General features: G+C 37.5%; 1 protein-coding gene across 2 annotated transcripts in view; it reads left to right on the top strand.

Annotated features, from left to right (window-relative positions):
• Positions 1-491: 491 nt before the first annotated feature.
• P5CS (Delta[1]-pyrroline-5-carboxylate synthase) overlaps positions 492-16,272 on the top strand; it is a 42,655-nt gene continuing 26,874 nt past the window's right edge. The window contains exon 1 of one of the 2 annotated variants that reach the window (XM_073076755.1): positions 492-739. In XM_073076755.1, the coding sequence (XP_072932856.1) occupies positions 623-739 (117 nt within the window). In that variant the 5' untranslated portion in view covers positions 492-622. Of the gene's footprint in view, positions 740-9,377; positions 9,556-16,272 lie in introns of those variants that run through there. The other variant, XM_073076756.1, reaches the window with a different exon arrangement.

Genomic DNA, 16,272 nt, shown 5'->3' with positions numbered 1-16,272 from the left:
AGTGTAATATTTGCAGTACTTGACTTTTTTGGGTACCGTGGCGCTGTGACTTAACCGCTCTTAACGCAGAGTTCTCAGTAGAACCCCGACAGGGCAGATAAAGGTGATCAAATATATTTCTGTTTTGTTTCTGGTTGATAGAGTATTTACCTGTTAAAGAGGCTTTAAAGAAGAAGATAGTAACAACACGAAGTCAACTATAATGGGTGGACTTTGTAACCTCTTTGTGAGTCAGATATACATAATGATGTACAAAAAATTACTACTGAACATTGTTCCTATGAGGCAATATTTAGATTCCAAAATATTTTCGGGTGACGATAATACCATCTTGTACACGCGTGACTTTCCACCCACTGATTTGTCAAAAATGGCGTAACGAACACAGTTTTGCGATTACAAATTAAATTTCCTGGAGGAATCGTACATACCTAACTATTCTGATAATAATGATACATACCTACTACCTACTTTATCAAACGCGTCACACTAGGACATAAGAACAGATCTCATATTGCCACTATCGCAGTTAACCACTCACAACCGATTTGCAAACATGTATTAATTGTTCCTATTATATAAACACTTCATACACTTAAAATACTCGATAAATAATACCACAATGTTCTATAACATCCTACTGACTGGTCTGAACGCTTGTGCTGTGACAAATAAGTTTTCGAAGATGCACAGAGGAGGCTTTCTTCGGAATTTCAGTGTTCACGGACGGCATTTGACTGTAAGTACGATTTTTATTTATACGTACAGCTGTTGTGGTGTTTCAAATTAATACGAAGGATATCATTTTCGTTGGTTATGTTTATGGGCGGCTTAAAATTTTGTGAACTATATGCTTGTTGGGTGCTGTCAATAATTAAAAAATCTTCCAAAATTGGATTAAACCGTTTGTTATTTAGTTACATTTGAAATTAAGTGAAGCGAGTAAAAATACGTTAAAAAGACTTTTTCTAGACATTATACAGCTTTTTATTAACGATCAAAGGTCCTGAAAAATTGTATATAGAGACAGTTTGAAAACATACTTGGAAAATAGCAGTTATGTTTATGTCTCATTTTAAATGTATTTATTTATTTTAATAGCTGCACAACATATATTAAAAGACAAAGCATTTGAGTAGAAGTACAACACACTTAATCATCATTAATGTTAGAAATATTAATTGTGCGATAAATATTATTACATAAGTCAGTTTGAGCTCTGATAGCAAACTGGTATTATATAGGTTGGTACAGCTCTCACTCTCGCGATATCGGGTCCTATCCTGTCATAAATTTCAATTTATTATATTGAAGTGGCAAATGGGCATGCAGTCCACCTGACGTGATGTTACCCAGGGACTTTCGTACACAAGTCCATATAGGACAGTTTCTACCTGAATCCAATCAAAGGTACCGATCGTTTGAGATCTAAGATGGTCGTTTTATCCTTCTACGACATCTTAAAACACAGGGTTTATATAAAATACTAGATTATATTAATGTGTTGATGATGACATAACATACTTTGTAAATAGTACTTACTGTTACAAGTTGTTTGTGTAGGTAAGTTGACCGTGGTTTGAATAACAATTCTGACGATTGAACGTCGTCTGCTCCTTTGTGGATAACTTTAAAATTTTCAAAGGAAGTCATCTTATACATAATTAAATTAACTGCCATCCCACGGGACATCTCGGTAATCAAGAATCGTAACAAATTGGCTACTTCGTTACTTGATAATGAAATGGCTTATTGTTTTCTTTTTCGGTCGCTTATTTTAAGTAAAACATCCTCAATTTTATAAACTAAGACATAATAGACTTCTTGACTAGATTTCTTATTAAGATCGTTGTAGAATACCCTGTATACAAGTATTAAAGCCTTGCAGGATAGTTACATTATTTATAAAGTATATTTTAAATCAAGGTGGAGCACAGCAACGCTTAATACTGCCGGTATTAGGCAGAAATAGGCGTGGCAGTGGTGCCTCCGAAGTCGAACCACAAAGGACCTACCTACCTACCACCTTCGTTTGAAGGTGTACCGTTCAGTTTTGAAGGAGTACCGTTCTTCATACCTGAATCGCAATTTACCCAAAATTATCGTAGAATGCTATAAAAAGCTTCTCAGTCACAATAATTTTATTTAATTTTTAAGATAGTGATCACAATGTAGCACTGAAAATAGTTTTACCAGTTTAAAAGGAAGAGGGTTCCGGGTTCGATCTCAATCTAGGCAGATAACTCATTTGTAGGTAAATGTATCTGTGGTAATCACAATATAGCACTGTGCTATTTACCTATTAAAAAGGAAGAGGATTTCGGGTTCGATCTCCATCTAGATTCTAGGCCGAAAACTCATTTGCAGACAGGTACATGTATCGGTATATATAGAAAGCATTATTTTTCATTTTGTGTTCTTCATTCCTCCTATATAATAAAACCTTGAACGCTAATGAGTACTTTTATTAATGCACTCGGTGCAATGATGACTCGTTGACGCACTTTACTGCTTGATTGAGTTTATTGTACCTACCTATGTATGCAAATAGCGTGTTTATAGTTTGCACGAGCTTTATATTAAATAGAGTCAATAAAGACGTAATAATTAAAGGATCGGGTATGTTACATTCTAGAGGACATCCATGCCCAGCAGGTGGGATGACTTGACGACGCATTGCAGCTTAAGTTTTGCTGTTGTTAACGACCTCAGGTGGGACACCTTATTTGAGATAGGATAAGGTACTTATAGGATATGAACAGCAGTGTAAAGCGCTGCTGTGTTCTGGTTTGTACTGAGTGGTAGGAGTGACATACCAGTCCAAGTTCTGATAAAATTCGCTAGGGGCGCTGATTGAAATTGTAAGGACAAATACGTACACAAATACCAAAACAGTCATAATTGTCAAAACGTAAAAACTCATGGTAAGGGTACAGCTTAGACGTCAGGAGTACTGGCGCATCTGTGGCCGATCTCAGGTTAGGAATCTTATCTGGGGTTGATATATCAGGTGGACTGTATGCCCGTATACTACTTCTATATTATAAATAATAAATATTTATTACACAATTGTATTAATGTTATAAAATCATAAAAGAATATGATAAATCAGGCCATAATTGCAGAGAAATATTACAGTTTGAAGTGGTAACATATTCTAGATAAAGGAATGTATATTTATTTTAAGAGTGATAGCATTCTTACTAGTAATAATTTAATAAAATATTTTTCATTTTTTTTTATAAATAATTGAATACAAGAAGTTTGACATCTTAAGTCTCAATCGAGAAGTTTTCAGAATCGAAAGTCTCAGTCACGCATATCTATTCTCTATAACACTAATACCACTTGCTTTATATATAAGTTGTATTTGTATCTATGTTTAAAAAAAGATCTCAGTTATAAGATTTCTTGTTCCAATTAATTTCTCTTTTAACAATTATATTATCATTAGAATGTATTAAATCTTACGCCCTTGTGTCGCTCTATTGTAGAGTTTAAACGAAAGCATATAAATGTGATAGTGTTATCATATATCGAGTAACATGAGGCATGCGTGTGATAACATCTAATTACTTTGTAAACAATTGATTCAGTATTTTTAATGTGTATGACAAATAGTAAGAGTAATGTAATTGCTCATGAAATATTAAAGTTGATTATTTTTTCAGTGATATAGCATCATCATTTTCATCAGCCCTTGTTATTCCACTGCTGGACATAGGCCTCCCCTAAGGTGTGCCACAACACTCGGTCCTCCGCTGCCCTCATCCAGCCACTACCACCAGCCCTCTTAAGGTCGTCGGTCCAGCGTGCCGGAGGGCGTCCTACGCTCCGTCTGCCGATACGTGGTCGCCATTCGAGAACTCGCCTGCCCCATCGGCCATCGGTTCTGCGACATATGTGACCAGCCCACTGCCACTTCAGCTTGCTGATTCTTTGAGCTATGTCGGTTACTCCCGTTCTTTGCCGGATCTCCGTATTACGGATTTTATCCCGCAAAGAAACTCCGAGCATAGCTCGTTCCATAGCTCGCTGAGCCACCTTTAGCTTGTGGACTAGTCCCAAAGTCAGAGTCCACGTTTCGGCAGCGTAGGTCATAGCCGGCAAGACGCACTGGTTAAAGACCTTAACCTTTAGGCATTGTGGTATTGGCGACGAGAAGACTTGACGAAACTTCCTATATCCTGCCCAGCCCGACTGTATGCGTCTATCCACTTCACGATTGAAGCTGTTCCTGCCGAGTCTTAGAATTTGGCCCAGATAAATGTACTCAGAAACAACTTCAATAGCCGATGTTCCGATCATTACCGGTCTCGGCATGACGTGCTCGTTAAACATGACCTTTGTCTTGTCAAGGTTCATGCCGAGACCAACACGTCGGGATGAATCATTCAGGCTGTGCAGCATCTCTTCGATGTCCTGCAGAGACTCCGCTAAGATGACGATATCGTCAGCAAAACGGAGGTGAGAAATGTATTCACCATTAATATTGATGCCCCGTCCATCCCAGTTTAGCGTTTTAAAGACGTCCTCCAATGCGTTCGTAAACAGTTTCGGCGATATTATATCGCCCTGTCTTACGCCTCGACGCAGTTGGATAGGATTCGTCTTCTGGTTTCGAATTTGGACGGTCATCGTGGCGGCATTATAGAGACATTTCATCACCTCTACGTATCGCCAATCTATGCGGCATCTCTGCAGTGCCTCCAGAACAGCCCAGGTTTCGATGGAGTCGAAGGCTTTCTCGTAGTCCACAAACGCCAGGCATAGAGGCAGATTATACTCATCAGTTTTCTGTATAATCTGCCGTATGGTATGAATGTGGTCTACGGTGCTGTAGCCTTTTCGAAAACCTGCCTGCTCCGGCGGCTGGAAGGCGTCAAGTTTCTGGGCGAGACGGTTCGTAATCACTCTTGAGAACAGCTTGTACACGTGGCTCAGGAGTGCGATAGGCCTATAGTTCTTTAGAAGAGTTTTGTCACCCTTTTTGAAGAACAGCACTGTCACACTCCTGCTCCACGCTTCCGGTGTTGTACCATTATGAATGACGGAGTTGAACAGCCTCTGTAGCTCACGAAGCAGAGGGGATCCTCCAGCTTTGAGAAGTTCTGTTGTAACTCCGTCATCTCCCGGAGCTCTGTTGTTTTTAAGCTGTTCAAGAGCAATCCTAATCTCGCCCAGGTCGACATCAGGGAGGTCCTCGGTGAAGTGGCGTGTTAATTCGGCCCTTGGATCATCAACACGGGCCGAAGGCTTAGGAGCACGTGCGGAATACAGGTGTTTATAAAATTTCTCGGTTTCAGCGAGAATTTCTGGAGTAGAGGAGACGAGCGTGCCTTGAGATGTACGAATTGTATTCAGATGACTTTTTCCCAGCGGTTGCGGTAAGGTCTTGTATCCCTTATTCCGCTCGATCACTTCCCGAATCCTGAGAGTGTTCGCGCGGCGTAAGTCTCGTCTTATCAATCTTTTGATGTGTTTGCTGGAAATCTGCCAATCTGATGCGGTGTGCGTTGTTTCTCGTCTTTTCCTCATGAGCTCCAGAGTTTCGCTGGAGAGTTTAGACTCTCTGGTATTCCGACGTTGCCCAAAATGCCCTCGACCCGCAGTACGAACAATCTCCACCAAATTATGTAATTCCTCGTCAACATTAGCCGTGGTTTCCAGCGAATCGAATCGGTTTTTTAATTCTAGTTGGAACATTTTGCAATCGATGTTGATTTCGGACGCATTTGGACGGAGCGTCGACCTCATCAAGCGGCGCCTCTCGAGCCTGTAATCTATATCCAGAGTGCCTCTTAGAAGCCGGTGATCGCTTCCAGTATTAAATCTATTGATCACCGAGACATCTCTGAATATGCACCTTTTATCCGTCATGATGAAGTCGATCTCATTTCTTGTCACACTGTCGGGGCTTTTCCAGGTCCACTTCCTTTGGGGTCTTTTCTTAAAGAATGAATTCATTAAGAAAAGCCCCTGTCCCTCCAGGAAGTTCACCAACATTTGCCCCCTGTGATTTCTGCGTCCGAAACCATATGGTCCAATAACCGATTCGTCGAATTCTTGTACTCCCACTTTGGCATTGAAGTCTCCCAAAATAACGGTGAAGTGGGTCTTAGATGTTTTGTTGATAGCCGTAACGATATCTTCGTATAAGGCACCTCAACCTCTTCATCGGAGTGCGTCGAAGTCGGCGCATATACCTGTATAACCTTCAGGCTATACCTGTTGGTTAATTTAAGTACGAGGTATGCTACCCTGTTCGACACACTGCTGACCTCCACTACGTTATTTATGAGGACTTTGTTGACGAGGAATCCCACGCCACCCTGGGAAAGATGGTCACCCTCTCGAAAATAGAGGAGATTCCCGGATTCTAGGGTCATCGTGTCCTCACCCTCTCTTCGGACTTCCGATAACCCCAGTATGTGCCAGTTCATGTTGCTCAACTCTACTTCGAGTTCCGTAATATGTTCGTCCAGTCGCAGTGTTCTTCCATTATAAGTCGCCAAAAACAGTCGTCGGTGGTAGCCTACCGTAACCCGGGGATTCTTCGCACCCCTCGCCCTACCGTGACCGTGACCGCTACCTTGGCCAGGAATAGTAGGGCTGCCGGGAACTGGGGGCCGTTCTGTTGTGGCACTACTCATGAGGGTTTATTTGCCCTAATCACCACGCTGGGCAAGCGGGTTGGTGATCGCAGTGCTAGGCATCTTCGTGAACAAGCGGCGCTGCTGCCCGCCGCTGCCTGTGTGACTTTGCCTAGCGAGTTTTGGATGGTTATTCCGCCATCAGTCGGTCGTCATAGCCCCGTCTGTTGTTTAGCAGGGTGCACCACGTGCAGGTGAGGTTTACATTTGGGGTAAAGATGTTAGTACCCCCTTGCACCGAGGCTTTTTAGCATAGTCCTCAGGGGTAGCGGCGTATCTGTGGCCGACCTCAGGTAGGAATATCTAATCCTATCTAGGGTTGATTACAGATGTCCATGAGCAGCAATAGCCACTTAACATCAGGTGGACTGCATGCTCGTCTGCTACTCCTATATTTAAAAAAAAAGGATCACCGCCACATCTTTTACTAGCGTTAGTTCCAGCGTTTCGGTGGAAGAGTGTGGATTCTGGTTGACATACACGTGAGGCAACCATCATAATTATCAAAGAGACATATTATAATTTTTCTTTTCCTCTAGTATGTTACACTGTTGTAAAAAAAATGTCATTCTCAGAATTGACGACACATCTGTGATTAGCTTTCTAGAACCCCTGTTCTATAAGGAATATACTTTTCAGAGGCGTTCCAGCTTAGTCCTTTAGGGGTAGCGGCGCATCTGTGGCCGACCTCAGGTAGGAATATCTAATCCTATCTGGGGTTGATTACAGATGTCCATGGGCGGCAGTAGCCACTTACCATCAGGTGGACTACATGCTCGTCTGCTACTCCTATATTATAAAAAAAGGAGTTAGTTACAAAAGGTTACAGATGTCCATGGGCGGCAGTGGACCAATTCATGCTAGTCTGCAATTGAATGTTCGTTTCTTACCTTTAACTAAAAAAAAACAATCAAGACACTACACTACTATTACAAAGTAGATTTCTACATAGGTAGATGTATCGAATATACATACATCATTACTTTCATTTAGAAATAATTAATTTTTATATTTATTCACCTATTAGGTAGTGATACTAAATTCTAAAGTATTTATGAATTTTTCCACTCCAAATATGAGTAAAATCTAGAGAAAACTAAATCAAACAGTAACCGGCTGCCTCAGAACGTGATTGTGTTTGTTTGATTGTCAGATTAAACTTGAAGATTAGTTTATCTTTATGATTATCTTTATGATTTTACTGTCTTGTCGTTTTCTATGTGATTTGAAACGGAACATAACTTCACTTAGTGATATAGTTGACCGTGACCGCGGTAACTCTGTTTCATTAACATTTTCATTATGAGAGTTTGTTAAGTTACGACGGGTAATGTTCGAGCATGCATGTTTCATTGTTTTGCACGTCCTATAGCCGAATGGGAAAACAGCTTGATGGATAATAGATGTCGATAGATTCGTCTTAATTTTGGAAGTGACAAAGAGTATTTTACCAGTTGGCCTTATTTTTACATTTTTTTTGTAATTACAACAGGTAATTTATTTACAAGATTTCAGGAAAATAGGTACATATTTTACAAATTAAATTCACACATCGTAACCGATATTTACACACCGTGCAAGCATGGAGTACATCAGTAGTAGTATGAATCTCATAGTAGTAGCGTTCGAGTTTAGTCCTCAGGGGAAGCGGCGCATCTGCGGCCGACTTCAGGTAGGAATATCTAATCCTATCTGGGGTTGATTACAGATGTCCATGGGCGGCAGTAGCCATTTACCATCAAATGGACAATGGAAAAAGCTATTAATATTTTAAAATAAAGTCACTAGTATAACATTATAGCTAGTAGTAGCTAGTAGTAGCTAGTATTTCCTGCTTAACGGACTTATGAATATACAAAATAACAGCAGGACGACTAGTCCTGCGTAACTATTACGTATATTTATGTAATTTATGCAGTCAATGCAGTTATATGCATATTGTATCCAAGGTATGTTTACTTCTACAATCATAGTGAACGAAACGTGCTTGCTTCATTATATATTTAATAGAACTACTACATACAACACTATGTAATATTTACTAGTAAGCCGATCAAACGTAGATTCAAATTTATAGATATTCAAAGTTATGAGATAGAGTTTCAATCTCAAAAGTAGTAGTAGTAGTAGTAGTGAATCTTAAAAAGTAACTCATATTAATAATCTGTGCCTGTACCTACCTATTGTTACCTACCTACAAATTGAATTATACGATTTTTATTAAAAAAAAAACGAATGTTTCCAGGTTAAAATGCTTATCTGAATGATACCAAAAAATATGAACATAATCGTATCGAAACATTTACATGCGACATTCTCTCATAGCTCTAAAATTCTATAAAAGTTAAAAATTCGTCCACTGGCGCGCACTAACTTACTTATGTACTTACTTATTCACTATTAATTATTTGTCTTAATTCACATATTTCATCTTAGAAATAATCTTATATCTACCATTATACCACAATACTACCATTTCCTTCTTCTTTATTATAGATACGAGGTGTGTAATAAAGATCGTCTTCTATTGCAGGTTTTTCTTTTACAAAACTATATAAGTCTCCAGCGTACAATTAAAAGAAACCACCAGCTGTAACCAGTTGTAAAACAGTTTTGCCTTTGTGTATTAAAGTTATTTGATGTAACAATATTTAGTTTACCTACTATCAGCGGTGATAATGCTCTCGTTTTGTTTTGAGTTCATCGTCAAAGTATACAGCGGACGGACGCACATCGTAATGCCAATTAATTAACTAAATAGTGTAACTTAACTAAAATTTGAGTGTTTAAAAAGTCGAAAATGTTGCGAATTGCTCGTGCAATAAAAAAATCATATGGATGTAGATATTACACTGTTGTTGGTGATTTTCTGCCGAATGACAAACCACCTATCTTTCAAGACGTAAGTTGTTACTATCAATATAATTTATCATTTGATTAATAGTTTATACTAAGAATGCGTGGTTGTTTGCGGCACGGCCAGTATGTTAGCCTTTGTTTAGTATAAAGGATGCTTATCGATCGTAGGAATGTACTCATCAAACCTATTTTATTTAAGGGGTAATTTTAACGCCCATTTTTGACGCGAGGCCAGGAAAATGCTTGTTTGTTATTAAAATTAGACACAACTATATGAATTATGTCGTATTATTATTGCTTGTGAGCATTTTTCAATCACCATCTTTTCGATGTTGATCATTGTATATTCATCTGTCTAAGTCTAAAAGCTCCATCTAATTGGGTTCTTGATAGATTTTTCAATGTTTAGACATAAGCATTTTTTATTAGAATGTAAGAAATTAATGATAACTAGAAAACAAGCAGACAGTCAATATTTTTAATTATAAAGTACCTAAGTAGGTATATATATATTTTTTACATTCGTAATTGGTACCATAAATTTCAGGAAATAACATAAATAAACATATTTCCTTAACATTCAACGACTAAACCCAATCAACAGATGACATTATATTTAAACGGGTCAATTTTAATATCAAACTTATCATTGTTCCAATTTTTAATTGGAGCGACCACACATGGATATTTCGTATTGGCTTCTAATAAGTGTTGTCTACACAATACATTTATATTAAAAAGGTTTTTAAAAATAGTTATTAATGATGTCATTTATTTTTCGTGTCTCAGAAATCCCTTTATGTGTAAAAATATATTGGCCCAAATATTGGGACGTTCGTTGGCATATTGGAGCGTCAACCATATTATATCTAGAATGACGTCACTAACCATGCATTGTGGTTCAAATCGAAATTGTATCAAAATTTCAGCTCAATCCTGACCTGGGAGTGGGTCAAATTTACCTTGCAAGATTTAGCACTTTACTAGTCAGAGCAACTTAATTAAAAGCTGGAACGCCTCGGAAAAGTCTGTCTCCCTTACCACCCTCCAAACCGGAACACAGCAGCGCCTAACACCGATGTTATTAGGTAGAAATAGGTGTGGAGGTGGTACCGCCGGAGTCGAACCACAAAGGGTTCTACCACCTTCAAAAGCTTGTAAAAATATATTTATTTGCATGAAATTAAACTTATTCATGGTTGTAACTATTATGTCCCTTGTTGGGCACGAGTGCCCACGGCTGGGAGTCCTAGAGTGTACTGCACTGCGCTGTTTCAATACGTATTACTGAAGATTAGGTACGCTAATATTTTTTACTATGACGTCAGTGATAAATAGTAATAAACTTATCTCAGTGTGCAATTTCTAGGTGACTAAATGCAAGGTCTGGTCTATATTATTATTCTTTTTAATTTGGTTTCATCACAACAGATTTTCTTAATATTCTGGTCTAGCGTTACTACCTATAATTTATATGATGTAACGCGTTTTGTTATTAAATAATACTGTAAACATTTCCTTATTAATTTACATTATGTAAAATGATATCTTTTATCGTAATAACAAAATGGGAATACACAGACAAAATCAATACATTACTGCTAATAATGTGTAATAAATGCGTTATCGGTAAATGACTGACATATTTTTTAAAACTAAATCACGGTATTCACCAAGCTTTAGAAGATTTCTTTTTTGTAATATTGAAGTAGCAATGGAGAATGCAGAGTCCACCCGATGGCAAGTGGCTACTACCATCATTGGACAGCTCCATCCTTACCATGAGTTTTCAAAACATCCTACGATTTTACGTTACGTTTAAACAATCCATTATTCTGTTCCGTTTTCATCAGTAGACTGAGTAAGCGTAACAATAAGTAAGTGCTCAAGTCTTTCTGTCTGCCTGACATGTTCGCAAAAAAGAGAGACAAAACATAAAGCGCCATTTTGTCAATTTAGACATTTAATGTTAGGTTACTGACACTATAGTTCTGATACAATCCGCTAGGGGCGCTGATGGGAATTTGTATGGGCAAATACGTAAACAAATACCAAAACAGTCATATTTGTCAAAATGTCAATCTTATGGTAAGGGTAAACCCAGAGAAGATTAACAGCCTCTGATCATTCGTTGCTACTAGAGAGGATCAAGTTGGAAGGTCTCGGACTTATGTTTAACTAATCACACCCTTCAAATAGGAACACAGTATTGCTGAACATTGCTGTTATTAGGAAGAAATAGGTGGAACGGCGGTGACTCGGGAGGCAAAACTTTCTATACATATGTAACAATATAGGTATATGTTATTAATTTCATCAAGAAATAATAGATATTTCAAATATTTCCCTTTTGTTGTACATGAATAGTTATAGATCTCTTAATTTCAATTTGTAAACATCAATATATAATATAATTATGATTAATTCAACACATTAGTCAACATATTAATTAAGTAATTATGTAACAAAGCACGCTGTTTTAGAGGTATAATTACTTCAAAGCATATTATTTTACCATCCTTATCCTGTGTATAATGTTACCGCCCAATATTTGAATTCGTCATTTCGAAATGTATTTAAGGAGTAAGTAGTATGTTTTAGCAACTTCAAGGAAAGCGTATTGCATCCTAATCTCGGTCTGAATTATTATCATGAAAGATCTCAATTTTCAATGAAATAAACGAATGAATTTGAATGATGAATCCATTTTTCGCAAGAGTGCTGATGTTTTTGTACCTACTATTTGAGTAATTAATTGCTATTACAGAAAAGCCAACAAAGTAATAAGTTTCTCGAATAAGTACCTGCTATAATCATTTATAAGATAAGCAAGATTTGGTAAAATCACATAGGTAAGCTTTAAATAAACAGGAACCAATAACTTTTATTTACATTAATTAGCATTTATTAACACTGCTTGTACTACGACACTCCTGGGAACTTTGTGACATGTCCGATATCCCGATCCACCTACAACATATGTAAGCATTTATGTAGAGGCACGTGCTGCGGTCGAGATACAAGGTCCAATTGTATCAATTGCATCGCACGTGCGGTTTGCGTGGCAACTGCGTTTAACGTGCACGGGTGTACAAGGACAGGTATTTTTATCCTGGTTCAACTAATATTAATAGCAAGAACAGTGTATCAACTGATGTTTTTTTTTATAATATAGGATCTGCAGACCAAGTGATGGCTCATGGACATGTGTAACCCCAGATAGGATATTCGTACCTGAGGTCGGCCATGGTTGCGCCGCTACCCTAGGAAGGGTTCTACCACCTTCTAGTGATGTTGATATAGTTTAACAACTCTCTTTTCTTTTTTAGACTAACGATAGAAAAAACATTATATATGTATTTATGACAAAGAAAATATACTAAAACTATGTTAGTCTCCGCCTGCAGCAACTTATAACATTTATTTATGACTTTAAAATATTATTTTTATTATTGTACTAGGTACCTACTTGGTATTCTCTTTTAATTTTTAATTTTATTATTAAATGCCTAATAATAACGTCAAAAGTTTCCAATAATTGAACAAAAAATATATTTGATACAATAGTTATACTTTTATATTTATTAAATTGATATATATCAATTTTGTTTAGCCCTCAGTTGTTTTGTGTTACCTAATAGATAATTGAGAAGATATATTGAAGACCAAAAGGTCACGTTGATAAACAGAGTTCTCGGCCAGGTTCTGAATGTACCTTTGTCTTGTCACTGTTCTCAAACCGTAGCCCTTTCAGACTAAACTGAACACTGTATGGCACTGTGTTCTGTATCCTTACCATGAGTTTTTACCTTTTGACAAATATAACTGTTTTGGTATTTGTTTACGTATTTGCCCATACAATTTCCAATCAGCGCCCCTAGCGGATTATATCAGAACTATAGTGTCAGTAACGTAACATTAAATGTCTAGTTGACAAAATCGCGCGTTATGTTTTGTCTCTCTTTTTTGCGAACATGTGAGGTAGACAAAAGACTTGAGCACTTGTTTATTGTTACGTTTATTCAGTCTACTGAAGCAAACGGAACAGTATAATGTATTGAGTAAACGTAACGTAAAATTGTGGGATGTTTTGAAAACTCATGGTAAGGGTACTGTCTGTCATATTAAATCTATTGGTATACGACAGGAATAGATATATCTGTGTGCAGGCATTAGACATATAAATTCGAATTAGACGCACGAACAAATGTTAAAACGTGTTAATTAACTAGTAATTACTAAAGTCTTATACAATTTTAGTTTAATATATTTATAACATTTATTTCCATTTAAAATGTCAGTCATAGAAACGAATAAAGAAAAGCTGGCTTTGACATTTTTCTGAAATGACGGGTTGTAATCCAAAATATACCATCAAAGCGAGTTAACCCTAAAACGTCACATCCATACAGAAATAAATAAATTATGATTTAAAATTTCACTCATTGGGTCCGAATAGCACAGAATGGAATTTTACGAGAGTTAATATCATATTAAATAACATACAAAAGAGGGTTTTATGGCGTTGAAGGGGTTAATATGGCGGTATTGGGAAATAAGTTCAGATTTTCAACGGTTTTAATCGGTTTATGTAACCTTTTTATTTTAATGGCGTTAATTAAGAGGCGATGTCCAATTTAATTAACGTGAATTACGTTTTGGACTTAACGGGCCACAGTCAGTAGCATATTGTATGTGAGAGAGAATATCGAAATAAACTGCCGTTAGACATCTGTTTGCATTAATTTTCAGTTAGAAGAAGAGCTAGATCGGAAGTCAATTCACTTATGTGTAATGTCAATCCTAGATAAATTTTAAACGGTAAAGTACGGCAAAGTACAGCTACCGCCAATATAAAGTAGAAATTGGTATGACTATGGTACTACAGCAGTCGAACAGTAGACTTTTTTACGAAATAGAGGAGTAAACAGCCTACAGTGGCCATTGCTGTAGATATCTGTATTTAACTTCAAATAGGCTTGTTTAACATAGCAATACCTAATATTAACATTACCTTTATAAAGACCTGTGTAACGCGGGTGATGAACAGTAAATCCATTTTGGAAAATCGCCACCATAAAATTACGCCACCTTTCAAATCATCCTAAATAAAACTTCGTAAACAACTTTGATGTTAGAACGAATGGTTCACCAAATTACTTTTATATACAAATTTTGATTCAAATGTTGTGTTGGGATAAAGCAATTCGGCACTTTATAGGTTTACCTGTAAGTAGGAAAACCTTACTTTGGGTTTAAGGGACCGGATTTGGGAAAACATACGGTGAGATATTTAAGACGTCAACGTTTTTATACGGATAGATACCTTTTTTTTGTTTACGAGGGGGAAACCTTCATAAGGTACCCAGTGTCGTAGGAGCGACACGGGGTTATGTGGGATTGTTACCGCACTAAAACCCCCCCGGTGGCCGTCCTCAGCGTTGCCAAGAGGATTCCGGGATCTCCTACGGAACGCAACCGGAGTCCTCTGAACGTGTTGCCTCTTCGGGCTCCGCCTAGGTGAGCTTCAGGACTCACCACACCGTCTGGTGTTTACGACGGTATGCGACCACACATACCGCCGTCCTTTCCGGAGTTGCTTGCTGGACGGCTCGACCTCCCAATCTTGCCGCCCGCAACCCCGGAAGCCCCCTTCTAGTCGCCTCTTACGACAGGCAGGGGATACCGTAGCCCTATTCTAGTCCCGGGACTACAGGGACAAAACGGATGGATACCTACTTCATGTTTCATTTATGGATTAGAGAAATTGTGTACGTAAAATCATTAAAATATCTTATCGCAAATTATTATAAATGTTAAATTATTATAAATATTATAAATGTACTCATAAATGCACAAGATACTCGTATATTGTTTATCGTTGTAAAAAAAAACCTTAAGTAAGTTTTCGAAAGGAACTTAATTGAACAATCAGAAATGTATCTTTTTCCTAGTTAATTTCAGTTATCTAATCAATTTTTATATTTTAAAACATGGCTACACATTGATATTGAAAGTAACTTTGTAAGTCAAAAATATTACGAACAAGATTGAGACATAAAACCTACAAGAAAATAAATGTGTTAAAATAAAACACTATATACCATTACCACTGAATTATACTTTACGTTTGTTGTAGAAATTTCTAACCGTATATTCAAAATCGTTTTGAGCCTGGCAAAAAGTGTTTTATGGGATTATCTACCTTTCCAATCCCTTCACAGCTGTCACCGATCCCACAGCAGCTTTGCATTCGTTAAAAATCCTCCGACACCCGACGTAATTTGAAACTTTTTAATTTAAAAGCATTAATTGGTTTTTTGAACTACTTATAAGTAGCTTTACCACCGGCAGTATCGGATAAGATTCAAACGAGAAATTGCACTTACCAAAAAGAAAGGAATTTAAATTCGAAGTCTTAAGAGTTCTCAAATTTTGGAAATGGTAGAGTCTTTTGTGATTCGACTCATGCGGCATTACCGCCACTCCTATTTCTGCCCAATAACAGCTGTGTTAAGCTGGTGTGTTAAGGGTGTGGTAAGGGAGACATACTTTACCGAGGCATTCCTATTTAGTCTTCAGGTATAGCACTGCATCGGTATCCAACCTCAGGTAGAAATCTAATTTCATAAGGGGTTCATAACAATGTCCATAGACGGCAGTGGTGACTTACCATTAGAATTGAGTAGCTCGCGAATGAGTAATATAAAAGATATATACCTTCACCAAAGAGCTAATCACTCATCAACCCCGACGATTT

Source organism: Epargyreus clarus, unplaced genomic scaffold, assembly GCF_041222505.1.
Source record: "Epargyreus clarus isolate Ecla_fem2 unplaced genomic scaffold, WU_Ecla_fem_2.2 ptg000009l, whole genome shotgun sequence".
NCBI lineage: Eukaryota > Metazoa > Arthropoda > Insecta > Lepidoptera > Hesperiidae > Epargyreus > Epargyreus clarus.
The sequence above is the reverse complement of the archived record's forward strand: the minus strand, read 5'-3'. Positions and strand labels throughout refer to the sequence as shown.